General features: G+C 41.5%; 1 protein-coding gene across 2 annotated transcripts in view; it reads left to right on the top strand.

The window, feature by feature from the left end:
* The window catches only part of ptprga (protein tyrosine phosphatase receptor type Ga), a 511,734-nt gene that overhangs the window by 456,596 nt on the left and 31,010 nt on the right, over nt 1-24,128 (top strand). For both annotated transcript variants that reach the window (XM_036001852.1, XM_036001851.1), the window contains exons 13-15: nt 2,827-2,980; nt 16,480-16,571; nt 23,016-23,107. In XM_036001852.1, the coding sequence (XP_035857745.1) occupies nt 2,827-2,980; nt 16,480-16,571; nt 23,016-23,107 (338 nt within the window). The remainder of the gene's footprint in view (nt 1-2,826; nt 2,981-16,479; nt 16,572-23,015; nt 23,108-24,128) is intronic.

The following is a 24,128-nucleotide window of genomic DNA, read 5'->3' as shown; positions in this document are numbered from 1 at the left end:
CTCCTAACATCTAAGATAGTCTTAGTTAGGTAATGTTTTATGTCAGTTGTATTTTGTTAGGATATAAATCAAACCACACAAGCGTGCACATATTAAAATGTTCACCCTATACACATTGATAACACACCATTCAAGGGTCAAATCAAATGTTCATATATTTAACACAAAAATAATGAAAAGCACTCAAAATCCCACAGTAAAGAAACGTATTAACCAAAATCCCAGTCTCAAAGTCCACCAAGCCAAAAAAATCCAACGAAAAATTCCACTTTGGTTTTTCTTATAAATTCAATTGTCCGTGAAGAAAAGAAAAAATCTGTTCAGTTTGTTGTAACCACAACGTTTAAGCTACTTCATTATGCAACAGCATTACAGTAAAAGAAAACTTAAACTCTGTCCCAATTCCATACTTAATACATATCGAACCAAGTTGTACTAGCCTTTTACTAGACTGGATTGCCATTTTGTTTCAGTTAATGCATGCAGCCTGACTTTGTGTGTGTATTTTGCGTTTTTAACCCATCATGTTATTTCCAGTCGACACAGAAGCTGTGGCAGCGGTTTCCAGTGATTGGAATATTTAAACTCATTTCCATAACTTTAAAGCTTTAGTGCGTTTTTTTAAGACAAGGAGCCCTTAACTAAAAGAGAGACGGAGCAGGGACCCCCTGCTATATGTTATTGGACCTACAATAACGTGTAGGGCGGCCTAAAGCCTTTATGAGTTTAAACTTTATGGTCATTCAATTCATATGTGCACACTTGTGTGGTTTGATTTATATCCTAACAAAATACAGCTGACATAAAACATTACCTAACTGAGACTATTTTAGATGTTAGGAGAGAGACCTGGCTGGCACCCCTTGACTAAATAAAAACTTTCTTAAACACTGCAGGCTGTAAAAAAATCACCTTCCAACAAATCTAAAACTGTCAGAAGACATTTCCTAAAATATCAGACTGTTCCTTTGAAGAAGATGGGACTTCATTTGTTCTGTTCTTAAGCTGACATTTAAGTGTACCCTCTAGTAAAGCGTACAGCTGCCCTACGCTATTTTGCATGTTTAAAGCACTGCAGTTGCCAGAAATCTTGCCACGCTAGTTGACACCAACCAGCTTGTGACTGCTCTAACATTAACATACTGTGCACACAGTTTGTGAGACCACACCAAGCACACGTCACACATTGTTGTAAATTTCTACTCAAACATGTTTACTTACATGCTTTAATGTTAAAAAAAAAAAAAAACTCATACTTTTCTCATACTGTCTGTACCTGTATTCACCCTCTGTCTGAAACACTAAGTTTTAGCGCCTGTCTCTCTAAGCCCCCCTACTGAAGAGCCCAGTCTGCTCTTTCTGGGTCTTCAACATCTGCACTCTTTGATTCCCTGCAGTCGGGGAATGACTGTAACAGCATATATATATTCTACCTATATATAGTATATTTGTGACATCACAATCGTACACGAAGTCGTAACGGCTCGTATAAAGGCACAGTTTCTGAATACAGGCTGTGTGCATTTTTTTGTGGATCAAGCGTTTTAATACTTTCACAGTATTTACATAGCACCTCAACCTGCTTTGTAATCAAAGACACATGGACGTCTCATTTTTTACAATATGGAACCTTTAAGTGAAATTAGAATTTGTGCTAAATATTTGTAATACAGTATTTCAGTTCATTTCAAAATGTGCACTCAGAGATCAACATGTTTGTTTCAGTTTCTTCCAACACTTGATCAACGGCATTCAGTGTTAAAAAAGAGGGAATTCCTCTTCTCAGTCAACTTTTCTGACTTAATTCATATATTTGTCTTGTAATATGAAGGCAAATATATGAAAGCCTGAACCATTGAGCATGTATGATCCAAGACAAAAGTGTTATTATAAACAGTAACTTTATCATTCCTACTTGCTTTCTTCCCTCTTCTTCATTATTGCTACTTCTTAATTGAAAACTAAAGGTGACAGAGCTTTGGAAACAGTTGCTCCTAGACTGTGGAACACTTTGCCTCATGTTTTAAGAGTGGCTGCCTCTGCTGCTAAAGACGTATCTTTTTAGTCAGGCGTTTGTTTAGCCACATTGTTTTGATTGTGATTTATTGTGCTTTTTAGCATTATCGATTTGTTTTTAATGTATTTATTTGGCCTGTGAAGCACTTTATGACTCTGTCTGTGATAGGTGCTATATAAATACACTTTACTTACTTACTTACCTACTCACTTACTTACTTACTTATTACTTTCACTCTAATCCAATCCCAATGCTCACATATATTAGGGTTTAAGGACACTGAGGCAATCAGTTTAAAAAGCCTTTATTATATGTCTTGGTTATATCATTAAACAAGGCAACGCGTTTTGGCCGGCATTCATCAAGGCAAGTGTAACATGTTTGCATTTGAACTGTATCTTATAGCCTATTGGCCAGTAGTCATATGGTCAGTAGGAGAAGAGTCACATGATTGTTGTGGACAGGTAGTCACATGACAGACCATATTCGGCAGTAAATCAATCACCAATACTCAAACACACTAAGACAAAATTAGCAATAAACAAGGAAAGAAAAAAGAGCAAAAAATACATACCAAACATTTAAACATCTTAGACACAGCAGCCTACCTCAGACTGCAGACTGCATTGTGACTGTCCACATGTATTAATCCAACTATATTAAGAATCTGCATTCCCGCTATTTTTTACTCTTTCACCCTTCTCTACTAATAGAATCCATCTCATCCACCTTCTTTTCAGTCATGTCCTTATTCTGCCTGTGGACATTTCTTTCCCTGATTAGTTTCTCTTCCCATCTTTTTCTTCCAGATGGTCCCAGTGGAGTGACCAACCTGACCCACCATGCCAGGCCTGGCACTGGGGCGGGGCTGGGCCGTGTGGAGTGGTTGGTACCGTTGGTGCTGGTTTCAGCTCTGACCTTCCTGTGCCTGGTTCTCCTGCTGGCTGTGCTCGTCTACTGGAGGTGGGTGCAACAACACCAGCACTTATCAGCTTTTGAGTTGGTGGACACGAGGTTGGAAGGTGGATGGTTGACTGGAAAGTTATATATCTGATACTGCATTTGTTTATGGTTGGAGATGGGAAAGGGGGTAATACACATTACATCATTGCCAAGCTTGTTACATTAGAGATAGTGAGGAGTGAAAAAACAGCCTGGTCATGTTTGCCTGGGCAGTTCGCGTCTCTGAAGCATGAAAAAAATGTTGTAAATGTATATAAATACCTGTGTTTATTGCTGATTCACTTAAACTATTTTTTCATGACACAGTGAATTTGTTTCTGCACCTTCACACATACACAGCAAAATGAGAGAGGGAGAGAGAGAGAGAGAGAAACAGAGAGCATGTAATGTGATATGGTGTAACACTTTTACCAGCCATCTTAACTTAAGGGGCCATGTTCATTTCACGGAATTCTTCCGTGGGGCCATCACAGAATATTTTGTGATTCCGTGAAACTGACACAGATTTTGAGTTAAGGGGCCGTGTTCACTTCACGGAATTCTGTGAGATCAGGTTGGTCAGGGAAATCATGACACATATGATTACGTTTATGTTACAAGGTAGCAATCCTTTTTCATCATTGACATGAGGAAAAGTATCCTAGACGTCGTTCTAGCGTTATGCACAACCATGCTATAGTTAGCCAAGCAACTATAAAACTTTGAATTTACACAAATAGGCATAATTACCTTTTGAGAAGAAAGCAGGCAACTTCGATGTCCCTATTAAAATCCTTGCTCCTTATGAGCTCTTTCCATCTTGGAAAAGTCACTCCAATATTAACTTTGGTCTTGTTGCTTTGCCTGTCATGTTTTAATTCTCTTTTTAACTTCCTTGGCGACTCCGTTACATGTCCTCAAGAATAGGCTTGATCCTCCATCTTCAACAGGCTTTCAAATCTGCCGGCAGTCGCAAGTAATCTTGTCCCCCTCCCTGGCATTCGTCACAGTGCCACTGAGTGTAGAAGCGCGAAAGGCGGAGGTATAGCCCTCTTTGGCTAATGTAGAATCAGAATCAGAAATCAGAATCAGAATCAGAAAGGGCTTTATTGCCAAGTACGTTGCACATACGAGGAATTTGTCATGGTGTTGTTGGAGCATGTCACACATACAAATATAAGAAGGATAAAAAGATATAAACAATAAAAGTATAAACATATACACACAGTACGTATTAATAACGATAAAATAAATTTAAATAAATAGTAAAATAAGTTAAACAGTAGTGAAAAGGGACGCTACAGCAGAGTAGGTACAGTGGCATGAGGAGCCAGAGGTGGGGTGTGGAGAGAGTCAGGATGGATTCCGAGCCTTGTTTAGAAGGCTAGTGGCGGAGGGGAAAAACTGTTTATGTGGCGTGAGGTTTTGGTCCTAATGGACCTCATCCTCCTGCCAGAGGGGAGTGGCTCAAAGAGCTTGTGTCCGGGGTGGGAGGGGTCAGCCACAATCTTACCAGCACGCTTCAGAGTCCTGGTGGCGTATAGGTCCTGGAGCGGCGGCAGATTGCAGCCAATCACCTTCTCAGCTGACCGAATGACACGCTGCAGCCTGCCCTTGTCCTTGGCAGTGGCAGCAGCGTACCAGATGGTGATGGAGGATGTGAGGATGGACTCAATGATGGCTGTGTAAAAGTGCACCATCATTGTCTTTGGCAGGTTGAATTTCTTCAGCTGCCACAGGAAGTACATCCTTTGTTGTGCTTTCTTGACGAGGGAGCTGATGTTCAGCTCCCACTTGAGGTCCTGGGAGATGGTAGTTCCCAGGAAGCGGAAAGACTCCGCAGTGTCAATTGTGGAGCCACAGAGGGTGATGGGGGCAGGTGGGGCTGGGTTCTTTCTGAAGTCCACAACCATCTCCACTGTCTTTAGAGCGTTGAGCTCTAGATTGTTTTGCTTGCACCAGGTCACCAGGTGGTCAGCCTCCCACCTGTAGGCGGACTCGTCTCCATCAGAGATGAGTCCGATGAGGGAGGTGTCGTCCGCAAACTTCAGAAGCTTGACGGACTGGTGACTGGAGGTGCAGCTGTTGGTGTACAGGGAGAAGAGCAGAGGAGAAAGAACGCAGCCCTGGGGGGATCCGGTGCTGATGGTCTGTGAGTCGGAGACGTGTTTCCCCAGCTTCACATGCTGCTTCCTGTCAGACAGGAAGTCAGTGATCCACCTGCAGGTGGAGTCAGGCACACCAAGCTGGGAGAGTTTCTGCTGAAGCAGAGCCGGGATGATGGTATTGAAGGCAGAGCTGAAGTCCACAAACAGGATCCTGGCGTAGGTTCCTGCGGAGTCCAGGTGCCGGAGGATGTAGTGGAGGGCCAGGTTGACTGCATCGTCTACAGACCTATTGGCTCTGTAGGCAAACTGCAGGGGGTCCAGGAGGGGGTCGGTGAGGTCTTTGAGGTGTGAAAGCACAAGGCGCTCAAAGGACTTCATAACCACAGAGGTCAGGGCGACGGGTCTGAAGTCATTAAGTCCTGTGGTCCTTGGCTTCTTGGGGACAGGGATTATGGTTGAGGTCTTGAAGCAGGCTGGCACGTGACATGTCTCCAGTGAGGTGTTAAAAATGTCTGTGAACACTGGAGACAGCTGGTCAGCGCAGTGCTTCAAGCTGGATGGGGAGACAGCATCCGGTCCAGCAGCTTTCCTGGGATTCTGTCTCCTGAACAGTCTGTTGACGTCCCTCTCGTGAATGGAGAGAGTCGTCACTGAGGTGGGAGGGGGGGTGGAGGTGGAGGGGACCTTTAAGGAGGGCATTGGTGGGGGGGCCCAGGACCCTGCTGAGGTGGGCGGGGTGGAGGTGATGCACAGTGGCTGTAGCTGTAGGGAGGTGTCATGGGGGATGGTGTCAGGACTGTCCTTTTGTCTTTCAAATCGACAGTAGAACTCGTTCAGGTCGTTGGCTAGGTGTCGGTCATTGAAGGAGTGGGGGGTTTTAGGCTTGAAGTTGGTGATCTGCCTAAGTCCTTTCCAGACAGTCGCAGAGTCATTAGCTGAGAACTGGCGTTGGAGCTTCTCAGAGTACCGATGTTTAGCCTCCTTCACTGCCTTACTAAATTTGTACTTTGACTCTTTAAATCTGTCTTTGTCCCCACTCCTGAACGCCTCTTCCTTAGCCAGCCTTAACCTTCTGAGTTTGGCTGTGAACCAGGGTTTGTCATTGTTGTAACTCACCCTGGTGCTTGATGGAACACAGCAGTCCTCACAGAAGCTGATGTATGACGTCACAGCCTCTGTGTACTCATCCAGACTGTGGGTAGCAGTCCTGAACACATCCCAGTCAGTCAGTCATGTATTTAAAGATGGAGGCGCAACATGGCGGCCGTCATTTGAGTGACTTGCTCGTATGTATTCTGAATGATTCTGAATGGCAGATTCTACGCTTACGAGAATACTTTGATTAGTTGGTGGAAGTAATTACACATGAATGAGCACATTTTTGTGAAAGAATAAAGTTTTTTTTGCTAAGAATCCATTCAAAAAATGACACAATGGAGCTTTAATGCCCAGCTTCATGACAGGCTGAGAGGCACTGGGAGTTGTTCAGTGCAAATTTATCCTCTCATTAATGGTGTCGGGGGATGCCAAATCTTTTGTTGTGTTAATTAAAGCTTAATAAATTGATTAAAAAAACAAAGAGTATTACCTGAAACCTCCAGGGTGGCCTATTATGGGGAGAAAACATGTTTCAAGATAATATTTAGCACAGTTAATAAGCTTTTTAGGATTTCAAATCACTAAATTTATCTTTTCAGAATTAATTTACATTTAAGGCAGAGACAAACCAAGTCCAGATTTTTAGGATTCCCTGGTGTATTCTGGCAATGAAACCAGTATTACACACGTAGCAACATTTGATACATACGGTTATGTTTGCACACGCTTTGAATGTTACCAGCCGATTGAATGGGTGTTATCAGTTGTTATCACAACCATATATTTGAGGTGGCTACTCAACCTCCTAGTTGGCTCAGTAGGCTGTCATCATCCATTGGTAAGCTGGCTCACCCATCCGCGTCCATATTAGACGCTCAGAGCAATTGCTCGACCACCAAGATGACGTAGTGGCAGTTCAGTCCTTAGGGAGTAGGGTTAGGAACTGCAAGGTTGCTGGTTCAAGTCCCCATATGGACCAAAGTAGAGAGTGTGGACTCCTCCAGTTCACCTCCTGGGTCCCGTGTGAAACCAACTTTCAACATTTTCTTTTTTTTTTAAGTTAACTTACTTATGTAGCTTTCCTTATCTTACCTTCTTACAGTAACTAACTACCACGATCTTTTAGTAATCCTAATCAAGTAGTTTTTGTTTTGTTTCAATAGACAACAGGACTCCCAGAGCGTTAAAAAGTGACGTCAAGGGGACGCTAACGGCAACTATTACAATATCAATAGATGATAATAGCCTTCTGAACCTACTAGTAGGTGTAACAGGCCCCTTCTAATCCATATCCATGAGGCTGATAAGCAATGGTAACGCCTATTCAATATAGTGATAACATGAGAAACTAAGACAGAAGTAGACTGCCATGTTTTCATATTGTTATGAAAGATTACCACAACATAATTTACCAAAACACAGGTTTACCATTTGCATTGGTTAGCAGAGCAGTGGTGCTATTTTTTAAGCGATTCTGAAATCAAACTCAGAGGCAGACATAATCCAGTCCCTGGCTTCTCAACATCTTGTCCAACTTTTCTGACATGAAATTCCTAGGCTTTCATAAGCTCCATATGGAGATGCTGTAACATGACATCTGTCTGATTTGGACACGTCTCTCAAAATCTGACGAAAATCTTTTAAACTGACCGTTGTCGATCTGAAATGAAGACAGATTCAGTAACTGCATAGCCTATTTCTTGCTTTAAATGTTTTCATGAACACGTTTCGTAAAATAAGAGATCGTATTCCAAACGATCCGCCATTATGGTCCATTTTTAAATCTGGGTGCAGACAGCCCCACATGATGCGTTCGTCCAATCAGCTGCAGTCATTATGGTTGTAGGAGGGTGTAGACTGTTTTCCTTGCTTGTCAGTTGTCAGTTAAGAGAAACTGGGGGCAAGCCCACTAGAGTGCAATGCTGGAAAGAGGGGCGATCCCATCCGTGAAAACAACGTGTGTATGGACATGTAACATTAGCCTACGTTTCTTAAGTTCCCTCCAAGTGTATAAACCAGCCTTACCAGCTCATGAAGGTACCTCATGGTGAGTTGACCCTGCATGGACCAGCTGTCAGATTGTATTAGTCTGGCTTTAGTCTGAGTGGTAGACTGAATGTCTGAAGGAACCAACAACACCATACAGTTGTTGTGTCACAAGCTACAATGACCACATCCAAACGTCAACTATTTTGACAGTCTATGGGGGGGAGACGATTCATCAACCTGATAAGACTCACATGGACGATTTTAGCATGGGTTCAAAGAAAGGCCGAGGCAGATCCAGAGGAAGCCAGAAGTATATCTTATAGCAGTGTATGGTAGTGCAAATCAGTGGAGATATGAACAAAGTACTGAGCACAGGATATGATTATAAATGTTCCTTCCTAGCTTGACACAGGCTTTTAGGTTGGAGATACAAAAGTTACAGTCTAGTGTATTGGCATATTGTAAAGGCATGGAACTCTAAATTCATTATTGGCTGAAAATTACTTGTATTTGTGGTCTAACAATGTCTTCGTACCAAAGTAAGAGCCTGTCATGTCAGCAGCCTTCTGGTTTTATTAAAGTGCTCATATTATGCTCAATTTCAGGTTCATAATTGTATTTAGAGGTTATATCAGAATAGGTTTACATTGTTTCATTTTCAAAAAACACCATATTTTGGTTGTACTACACATTGCTGCAGCGCCTCTTTTCACCCTGTGTGTTGAGCTCTCCGTTATAGATACTGAGTGAGGCATCACACTTCTGTTTCACCTTTGTTGGGAGCTGCACATGCACAGTACCTAGGTAAGGACTACTAGCCAGTCAGAAGCAGAGTATGAGGGCGTGCCACGCTAGCAGCTAGGCGAGCATTATAACGTATGTTACAAAGTGACGCACATTCATCACGGTAGTAGTAAGGCTGGACTACAATAGAGCTGTTTGGAGCAGTTTGTGAACAGTGTTTTCTGTTGGAGATGGTAAGTCCCTTTGGGATGGACTTTGGGCTTTTTCACTTTGTAAACCTATTGCATGCACAAAAAATATAGATCTTAACAACTCAATAAAGGCAAAAAGCATAATATGAGCACTTTAAGATATCTGTTTAATAGGTTTTGACTATAGCCACTTCCTGTTTGATTTACACATCGTTTTCTTTCCTTGTTGAAAGTACTGCCATTACATTGCAGACAAATAAAGCAGCAGGTGGTGATAATAACACTAGGACTAATTGGCTGAATCACTTTGGAAAATGTGGTCCTTCATTGAAATCTGATTCGTATAGACATAGAAAATCATCTGTGGCATGTGACGAAAGACAGAACATGAAAGTAAGCTATACTGACACAACAATCATAAGGTATTCAACGTGGTGCCTGACAGATACCTAACATAATTATTGTTTTCTTTGTTCGTTACAAACCTTTCATATCACATGATCTCTGGACTAAAATCAAGTTTTGCTTTCAGAGTTCTTGAGAACGCTGGTATGCACTGGTTAGTGTACAAGTGTTGAGAAATTGTGTGTAACCCTATTAACACACACACACACACACACACACACACACACACACACACATACAAACACACACACACACACAAGCGCAGGCCTGGCAGGTGCTAGGGGTGTGTTGGGGTATGTAATCCTATTGCAGAGCAAAGCTCAACTCACAATCCTGTGTCCAACACAGACTCCTCCCCCGCTGCCGTCCTATTGGCCCTCTGGCAGCAGTTGGCTCTGCTGCATTCAGGTAAAATTGGAAAGAGGTAAATATGAGCTTCCTAACATGAAAGGTTTACCTTACTTGATAATACAGTTAATTTACATTAAGTCTGTAAATGCTGCTGGGAAGCACATTGGACTTCAGCTGATAAGTCCTATCTACAGATGCAGGACAGTGGGATGATACTTTTTTATTATAATTTGATAATATTCACATCTTCACACCGTCACTGCAAACAACGTCATTTATACACATACTTGTAAAATGGTGTAAAAGACTTTTCTTAGTTACAAACCAAAATCTACTTAAAACTATAGTGCGCAACTATTTTATATGAATGAACGTCCGTAACATTCAAGCCATTTCCAAATAGGTTGAGACAAAGCTAATTAAGACTATCAGCTCCACACAACTCTGTCTGTATTTCTCAGTATGGCTACGTTTACAAAATGCTGTCGTTGGGCGACATTCGCGCACAGCAGCTCGAGTGATGCATTTTATGTCCCGCTAAGAAAGGAAACAGTCAGCAGCGTTCCTGCTTGCGAGACGAAGAGGAATACTGCAACAGAAGAAGGCATGGCTAAAAAATTATAATAAGCGCCAACGAAATGTTTCAGTGATGTCAAATGTCAGTGATTGTACTGCTAAGGAAAGACCTTTACGTATGGCAGAAAGACTAAAATCTGAAAAAAGAAAGTGACTGACGGCGAAGACAAACATGGATAACCATTGGTGTGGCTTTTCCTAGTTGGAGAGCGATGAAAAAGGAAAAGGACTGAGGTCAGACATGGATGTCGCCTTACGGCTCTTGAACAGTTTAGTAATGGGTTTTGTAACGTGATAGGAGTAGGAATTATTGCTATTTCATTCACTCAACCATGTGGATGCGCCAACAGTGTTGTCCTCATTACTTAGAATTCCTCATGGGGGAGACAGAAACTACGCACTATAGCTTTAAATCATGTATTTAGAAAATATACTTAAGAAAGACTTTAGTGCATTTCTAGGTATAGCTAGAATTACTGTGTATACACAGTAAGTTCTTAAAGTGTTGTCTTCTGCTGTGAGTTCAGAAAAAGATAAAACCCTTTAGGTTCCTAATCTAGCCCCTTATTTCTTTTAAGAAGAATATTTTTGGGCTTTTCTTGCCTTGTAATATAGAGCAGCTGGATAATAACAGGAAATGGGGGAGAGAGTGAGAGAAAGGGGATGACACACAGTGATGGGACACAGGTTGGATTTGAACCCGGACCACTGCCAAGGATTCAACCTACATGTCAAGCTGAGCCGGGGGAGCTAGGTCGCCCCTAGCCCCTCATTTCTCACTACAGTAATTGCAGTATTTTTGACATGGGGGCTGGGAACAGGAACCTTTTGTTCTTTTTGAGGACAGAGTGAGTTATCTGTAGCGTAGAGTATCGAAAACTACCAAGTACTGAAGGTTGGCTTTGAATTCTTGGTCAAATAGTAATTTACTGACATACTGTGGCTTTATCTTAGTTTGTAAATCATTTCTACGAACCACAAAATGATTCTGTCTTAGGTGACTTGAATGCATCATGACACCAGCTGTCTCACACCAGGAAGTGGCTTGGGATTGACCTGTGTGTGTGTGTGTGTGTGTGTGTGTGTGTGTGTGTGTGTGTGTGTGTGTGGGAACAACCCCCTTCTTGCGTTATTAGTAAAGCCGTTCTCTCTCCTTCTGTCCCTCCGTCCCCTGTGTACTTATTCATAGTTCATGTCAGCAACAGCATGCGGAAACCTCCATCCTCTTCTTGTTCACCAGAATGAACACTTTCTGCTCTTTGGTCTGTATCAAATACAGGTAGGGAGTGTATGGACACACACACACACACACACACACACACACACACACACACACACACACACACACACACACACACTGATAGATGCAGTGAGTGTTGAGTAACTGTTGTTGTATTAGTAGCTAAGGACAAAAGCATTTGGAAGTCCTTCATGTTAACACTTTGTAATAGGAATGGAGTGTAGCTCAGTAGGTTTTCAAATGTGGGTACAAAACACAAATTAGTCTGCTTCGATGTGTCAAGTAGGCACAGGATGACATCACTAAAGAGCATCAGTTTCTGTATTTCTGTTAAATAGTGAAGTCATTGCTGTTTCACTGACGTTTTCTCTCTTTTGATTCTGTGTTTTTTGTTCTGTATATTTTTGCTGGAGTGGAGGGCTCTACAGTGCAATATTTATTTAAAAATCTGGTTAACATCAGCCCTCATTAAACAAATCTTCCCATCTAAATGACAAAACAGGTGGTTTGTTATTGCATTCTAAAATCCCCCATATGACAGTTTTCTGATCTGGTGCCTCAATGGGGAGTACGTCTGGCAATGCGAGACTAGAGGAATACTGAAGTCATGGTGAAAAGAAACCAACAATGACTGTTGGTAGGAGACAGTATGGCAACAGCAGTCTCCCATGTCAAAGTCAAACATTTTGTTCACCTAAACACCACGCCTGACCCCCTCCCTTTTGCATAGGGTTGGGACAAAATATTGATACAATATATCGTTGTTGTTCTTTGTGAGGTAAGATAATCGATATGCTGGCTCCAAATAAATATATTTAATGAATAAAATAAGGGGCTCTAAATAGATTTCCCTGCTCCCAGCATCGCTACTTCATGGCTCTTCGACAGTACGTTAACTAGCCGAAGAGGAAGAGGTTGTCAACGGGATGGCGGACAGCAGTTTGAGGAAAATAATAGATGCCCCAGTCACGTTTAAGTTCAAAGTCTGGGCCCATAGTTGCTCTATAGTTCTGTAATTGTATTTTACAGAATAACCTTTCCTGCAGAATTGTGCTGTTTTCTAACAGTTTGGACTCGCATTGAATTTAGAGAGAAAACCTTCACTTAACCTTTTCACACCCATTTTGTATTCATAGTTAGACCGATATTGTGATGTATCATTAGAGGATTGTCTAGCAAAATATTAATTATCGCAGAATTACTGTATCGGTATCGTGAGCCTTCTATCGTGCTTTGTATCATGAGCTACCTTGTGATTAACACCCCTAGTTTTGTAGCACTATAACATGTATATCATGCTACTTCTGCCTTTGCTCCTGACAAACAGAGAAACAAAAAAGGGCAGTGGGGACACACACCTCTTACTCTTCTTGTCTTTATCTATATACTACCTTTTCTTCCATAGCCAAGAGAAAAGCATGTATTTCTGGCATTTCCATTCAGATTTTTGACCAACTGAACATCATTCATTCATGTAAATCATTACTATGTTTTGAGAAAATGGAACAACCAATCACAAGGTGTAATAAAGATATTATTGCAATGGATTCATGTAGTGATGAAGGCTACTGGAAGCCTTTCAAAAAAAAAAAAATCCTATTGACTGAACCATTCAGAAGGATATAGTGATAGGCCGAGTCCAAGTCAAGTCTCAAGTCTCTCAGCGAGAGTCCAAGTAAAGTTTCAAGTCTATTTTGCATTCAGTACCACTAAAAAGGCTCAAAATATCACCACACTTCAACCGTAGTATAATGGAGTCCCTAAATGTTAACCGAAGCATTGAGAACATTGTAAGTGTACAGACAGTTTATTAAAAAGATAGATTATAAAGACAGTTGCGTTCTCGGATACAGGCGGCCGCCGTCTTGGGAGCTTCTGTCTTTCTAAACTATCTTTTTAATAAACTGTCTGTACAATGTTCTCAATGCTTCAGTTAACATTTAGGAACCCTCATTATGCTACCGTTGAAGTTTGGTGATATTTTGAGCCTTTTTAGTGGTATAATAAGCAATTTGTTTTTATTTTCCCTGTGCCCTGAATACTAGCGTTGTAAGCTAATCAGTGGTCCACGCTAGCTTGTTTTCAAGCTACAAACACATTCGATTAGCATGAAAACATGTCCCAGAGAACGATCGAGTGGGTACACATCTGTTATTAACCCCTAGGTTCATTTTGCGCCGGAATTGTCCTTTAAGTGTGACTCGAGTCCAAGACTCAGACTCGAGTCCCCATCTGTGGCATCGGCAATTGAAAAACCCATATCGGTCGACCACTAGAACACAGCAGTAATATTTGAAGAAACACTGATTTCATCTTTCCCAAATGAAATCTCAAAACCTCCTCTCAGTCCAGTTCGGCCTTAACAGATAACTTGTTTGGTTTGGATGGTAACAAAAGGTTAAATTATACTTGTCATTACATGTAGGCTATTTATAATGTTACAGTAATAAAAAACATCTTATCTGTAGACTCAAATGTTTGTCAAAGCAGCCTGGCAGCTGGATGTAAATATAGCTAGTCTACCTCCTCTCTCATAGGCTCTGTGTCTCTGGATTTGTGTGAACTTCTTGAGTGCTTTCTGAGAGAGAAGACTATGATACCTCTTTTGCTTCCTTCTGCTGTATTTAAACTCAAACTTGTCTCTAAATGCCTGATGCAGATCTCCATTTCAAAGCAGTCTGATGTCAAACATCACATAGTGAATTGTCAAAGTCACCGTCACTGACTAAAAACTAGACAGGAGACCTGCTGATGTGTCTGCTCCTGAAAGCTTCCCTGTGCGACTGCTTCTACATATACTGCATGTGACTTCAAACACAACGAGAATGAGGCACATTCTGTGTGTGTGTGTGTGTGTGTGTGTGTGTGTGTGTGTGTGTGTGTGTGTGTGTGTCAGCTACAGTACACACTGTAATGCTTTGAAATTAGACAAGTTGCGATGATACGTGCAGGAAGTGTTGACGTTCATGAGAAGCTCTGACAAACTTAGCAGTTGTGTGCATTTGTGTTGATGCTTAATTGTGTGTTTGTGTGTGTGTGTGTATGTGTGTGTGTGTGTGTGTGCCTATGTGCGTGATAAGATAATGTTTTTTTTCTCTCTCTCTCTCTCACTCTCTCTCTCTCTCTAAGAGATGTACTGTATACAGACTAGTGGATAAAAAATCATACTGTTTAGCAGAGATCCACTTGCCTATCATTTTTCCAACCTACTTTAGATGAAACCACGCCAACTTTGACGAAAGCCTCAACACAGCGTCGTCTCTGCTGTGATAGGCTAGTACTTGTTGGAAGTGTGTTGATCATGGATTCGTTTATCTGTGTTTTTTGCCCCCAACGGCGCCTTCCAGGCAGCGCTGCCTGGAAGGCACTAGGATTAGGCACTGGTTATGGTTAGGGTTAAGGTTAGGGTTAGGTGCCTTGAAGGCAGCGGTCGCAGCGTTGTCTGGAAGGAGCAGTTGGGGGCAAAAAACACCATCGAGCCATGGATTCATGGTGTGGATGAAGCATTAAGCTGTTGAATTTTACTCACTCAGCAGCTAGTTAGCCAGTTTACTAATTCCACCATGCTTACATGGTGCTCTCCTCCCGGGAATGTAATCTATAGTAGCAACAGGGAGTAAGGCAGATAGGGGACGTTAGACCCAGCGCTGCTGCTATCCAATCACAACACAGTCAACATTGTATCGAGGCTTTCATCATTCAGAAGTGGCCGCAAAGTAACCTAAAGTAGGTCGGAAAAAAGGTTCACTACAAGGATCTGTCCTACGGTGTGTCCACCAGAGGACCGAAGGCCAGGCTGATCCTGCTCCTCTTCAACAAAAAAGATCAAAACCAATGGTTTATTTAGTGCAACAAGTCATCCAGACTTAATGACAAAATAGTTCTAATAGCATAGCCTTCCTTAATGACCAATGTGAGTGTTTTCTGATCAGGATTCCCCATCATTAGTCTTTCAAAAACTGTTACAAAAATAATTCAATTACATTACTTTCTGGATGCCATCTCCATGGTTAAGATTTTTTTAAGTTCAGGCAATCATACCCACTTGCTAACAACTGGGGAAATATGGCCAACATGGTAAGAAATAAAAACAAGTTGACCATGTTGACTGTTGAAAGAAGACGGGATGTAAACAGTTGTCTCGGGTGCCATAGTCAGATGCTTTGTACACCCAACAGACCTCCTCGCTAAAAGGTTGTAATGAAAGTTGTGATGCTACAACAGCATCTCGCTATCATTTTGCTTTGTGTCCCAAAGGCAATGGTCATTACTTGCAAAATCACAAGTGGTCAGGAAAATGTAAATGCAGGTTATTTTAAGCACTTAAACAAATGACCAACGCCATTGTTTTTGAACAAAATTAGCCATGCTTGTGAGTGGGAAATAGATGAGGGATCAAGCCCTTGTTGCTAGTGTTTGTGCATGACCAATGTGGAAGCTGGGGGATAGTGTGAAAATCCAATCAGAGAGAACTGGTGACTTCATGGGGGGTTAGCATTAGGAAATTGAAGAGAAAATGGAAAAGAAAAACTATAGATGGAAAAATTGGGTAAATGCTCTTGCCAGTTGACATGTACGAATGTACTATTAAACAAGTGACAAGTGCACAAGGCATTTATTGATACTGATGACCACCAAGGATTCATCTTTTTTATCCTCCAAATTTCAGGTGAAAGGAGAAATTGTTTCAGTGTTTGATCTCAAATGAGAACTACAACGAGCGAGAGCATCAATTAGCTAGGGGTTTGTAAAGCTCTCTACTTGCAGTATGGAAATAAATTACATTGTTAAAATGTGACTTCTCTCTCTTTCTGCCAGGCGCTGTTTCCAGACAGCCCACTTCTATGTGGAAGACCACAATTCACCCAGGGTGGTGCCCAATGAGACGATCCCTGTCATCCCCATTCCAGGTAACAACCAACCACAGCACCTGTATGTCCCCATGCAAAGCTGCAGGCCTGATGGGCTGGCATACCTTGCCATATTATTATTTGTCTGATTGTTTGTTTGTCCACCATTGCTATGTAAGTCTAAGTAGAAGGGACATATTTACTGGTGTTTGAGAGTAGCGATCAATACATATATGGTTTGGTCCATTTAGTGGTGTCCACTTTTGATATGTTGAATATAATACATGTTTCCATGTGTGCAAGTGTAGATTTAATTGAATACAATATATTTGACCCTAATTACATACACACACCCCACTTTGGAAGTATGAATCAAAACACATGGATGCCAAAGGATGCAGGGCATTGTCTTTTTGAATCTGACTGGACCTCCTGTTTTTTCCTAAATGGATCCACTCTACAGTGCGTCCACTTTCTCTTCCTCTGAAACATTTTCCTCAGCCTGGTCAGTTTAAAGGATTTTAATTGCTCTGTAGTCACCATCAATGTTGCAGGTGGTGTTCATATCTGAAAGCTGACCATATGCTCAGCTATAAAACTTGTCCTATTGGCCTTTTGTCAATAGAGCTGGATGATCCTTGACTAATGAACCATCATCTTACAGTAAAAGACATGTTGAGCACATGACCATCGCTGTTACCTTTTCCTTGAGATGAGTGACTGGTTTGTGTGAATAAAGTTAAACACGCTTATCTGAAGTTCACATGTCTGTAAAAAGCCCACCTAGAGAGCAAGTGATTTCTATCTTATTTTGAAGGTCAGGCAAATTGGGAGGGAAAAAAAACTAAACGTGTGCATGCAGAAGAGTAAAAGGCTTTAAGGTATGGTAGAGCTTGGTAGTGCCTTCAGTCAAATATCGGATATCGGAAATATGATCTGTAGCCACATCACAACCTGTGCTGTGTCAGTAAAAAGGTTTAAGTGATTCTGTGTGTGTGTGTGTGTGTGTGTGTGTGTGTGTGTGTGTGTGTGTGTGTGTGTGTGTGTGTGTGTGTGTGTGTGTGAGAGACAGAGTGATAGAGAGGCTGTGCCCAGTTCACCAATTACAATGAACACACAGTGTATATAAAACCTCTACAGGGCGTGAAAGCTGCTCCAGCTCTCGTCTTCAGGTCCAGGATTTGGATCCAAACCCGTCATATCAATTGAAAGCTTGTGGGGCCTCTTTACAATGGGCCCTGGCTAAGTCCAAAGGCCTCCATTCACACACCAGTGCCAGTGTGTCCATCATGGTAGAGTCCAGCACAGACAAAAAGGGCTCTGTCACTGAGCCTATGTCCTATACCCCAGCGGGGACAAAAGGCTCTCTGTGCGCCTGTTTTAGATTCACCATTAATTTCACATCACTGTGGTAGGATGTGTTTGTTTTTCAATAACCACTGGAAGTGTCATGTAGCTTTACAGACGTGTGGAGGCTAAATATCAGGAAACACTGTGTGGACATCAGATTCCACTGCAGCATACAGGCTGGTGGATGGCCATATGTTACTTGGGTAATTGTCTCAATAAGCTTATACCTAGAGCCTTGCACATCCCATAAGCCTCTTTTAGGCCTTAAAACCTGCAGGCAGCAGCCACTTACTACAGAAGCTTCCGGTAAACACACACACAAACATGACAGATGTGTTTCATGAGCATGGGAAGATCAATATCTGATGATCAAATGCTGCTTATTTGGTATTAATACCTATGAAAAGTCACAGTTATTACAATCATTCATTGATTATTGAGGTGTAATGATACAGTCACCTTGTTGTTTGTCACATTAAAGGGAAATTCCACCAATTGTACCCCATCAAAGTGTGTTTGCAGTGTTGGCCAGTACAACTGCATATGCAAACAAAGTTGACGTAAGAAAAGTCTTTAGTGTCTCCAGAGGGAGCTGTGTGACGTCTGATAAATATCCTCAAGCGAGGAAAGTTCACGCCCGCATGTGAACCGCAGATTAATTGCAGAGTTTAACCTTCATAGTATAAAACGTGACACTACGTGAAAGGGCCAGGTGTTAAAACCAACTGTACCAAAACACGGAATTGGACTACTATTTAACATGACTACGAGATGTTTTTAGCCGTTCCTGAAACTGTCTCAATTTAATACTGATGCCGTCAGACGACCGCATGGACAGGCAGTAGTCCGAGCTCCAGTGGAGCTCTGCGCCCGTCAGCAGTGGCTTCTCTGTGATCACCGCGATGAGTCAGGTACAGCCTGAACACTCTGCAAACGGAGATCCCATTAGTGCTAACTTCACAGCTGAGGGTTCAGTTCCAGTCAAAACAATGCAGCTTAGCTGTCTTATCAGCTTTATTTTAGCACCTGTGATTTTTCTTTGGCGCTGGCTATAAACCTCTTTGGGGAGGCTCCAAAACTTTCTCTGTGCAGGAAAACCTGAAATAATATACTCATATCTGTAGTGACTTTCAACAAAACTAATATATCTAAATAAGCCACTGAGGGATGGCTGAACATCTTTTGGATGCATTTTCTGGGCTAAAAATAAACCAATGTCCAGTGTGCTGTATAATTTTGGATTTGGTGATCCATTTATCCACAGTTTATATGGGCTACACATGCTCACTGTAAGTTTCCACTACGAGTCGGAGACAAGAGTAAAGTTCTCGCATTAACCGGTTTATTAAAACACGCAAAACAGTGCCAAGAAAAACTTACAAATGTGTCGCAATGTCTCACAGAAAACAGCGCTCTCACTCAGCAGCCTACAATGACAACAGAGATTACGTTACTGACGGGCCAGGCCACCTGCTCCACCAAACACCAGCACACACGCTGACCATGCATGTGCCACGCATTCCCACACTCGAAGACATAAATCCATGGGGCAACCTCTAGCTCACCCAGTAAGAGTGTGCACCCATGTAGCCTGAGTCCTTTGCAGTGGCCCGGGTTCGAATCCGACCTGTGGCCCTTTGCTGCGTGTCATCCCCCATCTCTCTCCCACCTTTCCCATCCATCCACTGTCACTGTTTTTTTTTTTTTTAAAAAGAAGACATAAATCCATAAAATAAACAGAAAAAATTCAGGCAGCTCCTTACCCGGACTTTGTAATTAAAACAGAAATTTTGTGTGTAGCTATACATTTTTACTGAGATCTGAGACGAAGCTGCTCAGTTCGTACATCTCTGAAATGAAGTCTGCTTCTTAAATTATTAAAGCTTTTTTGATGCTTTTTGACACTTTGTTTTTTACACTTTGACACGATGGTGCTTTTTTAATGCTTAAGGTACTTCTTTTGGGCACTTTTGACTCTCGCTAATCTGATTAATAATTTACAAATGGCGTTGTAAATAGCTTACTACGTTAGTTGTCGGAGCACAGATAGAGGTCCCATAATGCAATTTGAAATGTGAATAAACAGGAATACAACTGTGAATCTCGTTCTACGGACAATTTCTGTTAAAATATACAATCATACAACTGTTAATACACAGAGATTTCTTAGAGTGCATGATTGGCAGAGAGATGGGAGATGACAGACTGGCTCTGCTAATCCAGAACTCCCAAATGTATGAGCATCATCATTAAAAGAAATGTACTCAGAGTGCGTACATGATTATGGCTACAGGCGCCACTGAGTACATGCTATGGTGTAAGTGATTGTACTCTACTGCCTGTAGAAAATACCAAAGCCAAAGTAAGAGATTGGATCAATTTTCCATGTAGCTAATAGTTTTTTCAAGACCGACTGCTGTGTTTACTGACAAACAAATCATTTAGACATATTTGCATACCTAAATGAGCATCTCGCAAGACACAAAGCGAGAGCTAGTGAGTGTATGCTCTCGTTAATATTTAATGAAGACTAAACTGAGCGGCGCTGTGAGAGAGTTTTAGCTGTTGTGTGATGTTTTTTCATCCTTTTCACTGAACAGGCTCCAATCATCTGGGTCGAGTTCAGCTTTTTATGCTCTCAGTGTCTGAAGAACGACCACTTTGCAACAATTTGTATGCAAGCTGATGAAACATGCACAACAGTCCTGTGCCGTCCTGCTTAAAGCTCCCACAAGCAACCCAACATCACAACAAAAAATGACTTATGCAAGCTTTCTTGTATGTTTTAAACTGCTTGCTCCTCTGTGATACAGCAGAGGAACTGAAACGTTACTGAACTTGCATTACTCTCGGCAGAGATCATTGTAGGGAATGGGTTTACTCAAAGCACCACTCAGTACCATGAGTGCATATGTTAGCATTTGCCCTTAACCCTGGCATTTTAATTCATTAATGCCCATCAATTTATTTCTTAACAGTATCTAGGGTATTTAACAAAGACACCACAAATGAATGATAATTTTGCCTTGACGTGCTTCTCTTTGAAAAATTCTGCATCAGCATTTATCATCACAACACATAGACACAATGTTCTCTGTTAGTGGTTTACTAAGGCTCAATAAGCATTTGCTGTATTAAAGGAACACGCCGACTTATTGGGACTTTAGCTTATTCACCGTATCCCCCAGAGGAAGATAAGTCCATACATACCTTGCTCATCTCTGTGCGTGTTTTAACTCTGTCTGACGCCCCCACCGCTAGCCTCGCTTAGCACAGATCCTGGAGGTAACCGGCTCCAACTAGCCTACTGCTCCCAATAAGTGACAAAATAACGCCAACATTTTCCTATTTACATGTTGTGATTTGTATAGTCACAGCGTGTACAAATAACGTCACATGAGACATCTTCTAACAGTATACATACTGTGCTTCGCCTTTCTGAGAATATAGTTCCCAGTATGTATACGGCACAAATGGCAAATTGCAGTCATGGTGCAGTGTCCCTTGCAAATGGAAGCTTTGCACCTGTGAATGGGTACACAGGCACAGGAAAGTTGTAGGAGTGTGTGTATGGAGATGTCTTTTATCTCCTGGATGAAAATTATACTCTTTCCCATTCATTTCCTATGACGGTCATTTTTGAAGTTGAATAAATCACTCAAAATTCAAAGAAAGTAGTCACAATGAATGTTATGTGTTCAAATGCCTTTTGTGAAGGATATCCTAAGGTATTGAGGCAATCTGATGAAAAATGCCATATTTATGGTGCAGGGAATGTGTAAATCGGTCATTTATGACCAGTACAGTGTTAGAAGGTTATATCAACAGAGTGTAAAAATGTAATTTCCCCCCTGGGGCTCAATAAAGTTTCTCTTATAAAGTCCAGGAAGTACGTTAATGTAACATGTAGTGTCTAGTGGTGGGGGGGTTCAGGAGTCTGTGTCAGTGGGGGTCCCGAGCTTTGCTAATGAGGCCCACTGCAGCCGGGAAGTTTTTGTGGCGTGAGGTTTTGGTCCTGATGGACCGCAGCCTCCTGCCAGAGGAGAGGGGTTCAAACAGTTTGTGTCCAGGGTGGGAGGGGTCAGCTACAATCTTTCTCTCCACTACAATATAATTCAATTTTATTTATAGTATCAAATAATACCAGAAGTTATCTCAGGACACTTTACAGATAGAGTAGGTCTAGACCACACTAACTATAACTATAACTTACAGAGACCCAACAATACCCCCGAAGAGCAAGCATTTTTGTTGTGAAGCATTTGTGCAGTTGTCATGGAGTTGCAGATGTTCATATTTCCATTTTTTCTAAGCACTTTAAAAAAAACACAAAATGACACACAAACAGCTACTACACTGCGTGGCGAAATTGTTTTCTCAATTGCAGTTTCGAAGGACAAGAATGAATTTCCATCAGAAAAATTGACATTTGAACATCTACAGTATAATTGCATGGCAACTGGGGAACTCCATTTGCGTAGGAAAATGGTGTGAAACAAATGGAATCTCCATCACAGCTGCTAAATAAGATTATTTTGAAGATGATTTCTCCATCAGTCAGACATCACCATCCCAACACTTCTTTTATCTGGCGTACTCACTGGACTGTCATTGGTCTTTGAATTCTGTTATCAAACTGGAAGAAAACTTCACATTTCTCCTAAACCTCCAAAATCAGTTTCTCAATCAATTTGAGATGAGAAACCGTGCAGTTGCTGAGATCTTTAACACTAACACCTGCTTACAAGGTTGAGGCGTATGAAGAGATGAGTCACATCCTCACAGATTGGTCTGCCGAGTAAAATCTCAGCTCCCAGAATCTTGTATAGTGAAAGCTGAGCAAGTGAGTTGTAGCAGTAGTCTGGCTTTCCACTCATCACTCATTCACATATTGTTGTAACCCTAGACTGTTCTCTGTAATGTATGGATTGATTTGAAAGAACAATGGCAAAGGTCTGGCACAGCCTCCCTCACAAGTCACATGATACTTTTGTAGTAGTAGTACCTTTATTTGTCAAAGGCAGGCTGCTCTGTTGCTGTAATGCACTGTCAAATAGTTGCCCAGTGTCCAGTTTCAGCAAGTGCATGGTTGCATGGTGAGTTACTGCTCCTGTAGAGCCAGAGTTTAACCCTGGCCTCGTCTCTTCTCTGCAGATGACATGGAGGCCATTCCAGTCAAGCAGTTCATCAAACACATCTCTGAACTCTACTCAAATAACCAACGTGGATTCTCGGAAGACTTTGAGGTAAGCAGTGAAGTCTTGTATGTTCAAACCAAACACAATGTAAAATTGCTGCAATCTTTACTGCAATCAGTATGCTGGCCAGCTGTTCATCGCCTGGTCCTTCCTGTTTCAGACTACACCAGTCCTTCATATGATGCAAAATGCAAGCACTTGTAAAATACGTTGTGAGAACTTGTAGAACATAAATCTGAACTTGTATGCTACAACTTTTCACGTGATAAAATATTCACACACGTGAGCAACATTTTAAGTCATGGAAAGGGAAAGAAAAAGTCCAAGAGCTTGTAGAAAAAAATCTGAACTTGTATGTTGAAATTGTTTCTCAGAAAATGTGAAGTCGGAGGAAAAATAAAGATAAATGTGTAGATTGATTTTATATAAATACAATGAAGGCTGCAAACTTGTAATGCAACTTCTACTAATATTATGATTTTTTACTTGAGTTCGTTTTATTTCAGCACAACCACAACTCAGCGATTACAGCCTCTGGAATCGGTCTCTGCAATTTCACACGTGACATCACAAAGTGGCGAATGTGCTCAACATACAAATTCAGATTTTTGTTCTACAAGTTCTCTCATCGTTTTCTACAAGCTCTTGCATTTTGCACCATATTTGCCTTAATACCTTGTGTAGATGTGTGTGAACACACACGCTATCAGATACTGACGGCCAGGCTATGATAAACGTTAAAGATTGTGACAGAGCAGTTTACCTGCACAGATACTGACACCTCAGCTCAGAAGTAGCGTTATCACATTCCCATTGTAGTTTTAAAGCACTTACTAGCGTATTGTTCACAGTACATCAGTATGTAAAATGGAGAAAACTCAGATGTAGCAGGTCACTAGAACATATTGTTTAAAAGAGAAAAAAGATCCAAGGTATTCTTCTTGCAAAAAAATTTCAAAGCCTATTCAAATGGCTATTTCCTTGAAATCGTAGTACATTGAAATAGTGATTTAAATAAAGGGTTTTTACATTTTTTGAATGAAAAGTGCCTTGGACCTTGCTTGAGCTT

This window comes from Sander lucioperca, chromosome 6 (genome assembly GCF_008315115.2).
Source record: "Sander lucioperca isolate FBNREF2018 chromosome 6, SLUC_FBN_1.2, whole genome shotgun sequence".
In the NCBI taxonomy this organism is placed as follows: domain Eukaryota; kingdom Metazoa; phylum Chordata; class Actinopteri; order Perciformes; family Percidae; genus Sander; species Sander lucioperca.
This window is presented reverse-complemented; position numbering and strand designations above follow the sequence as displayed.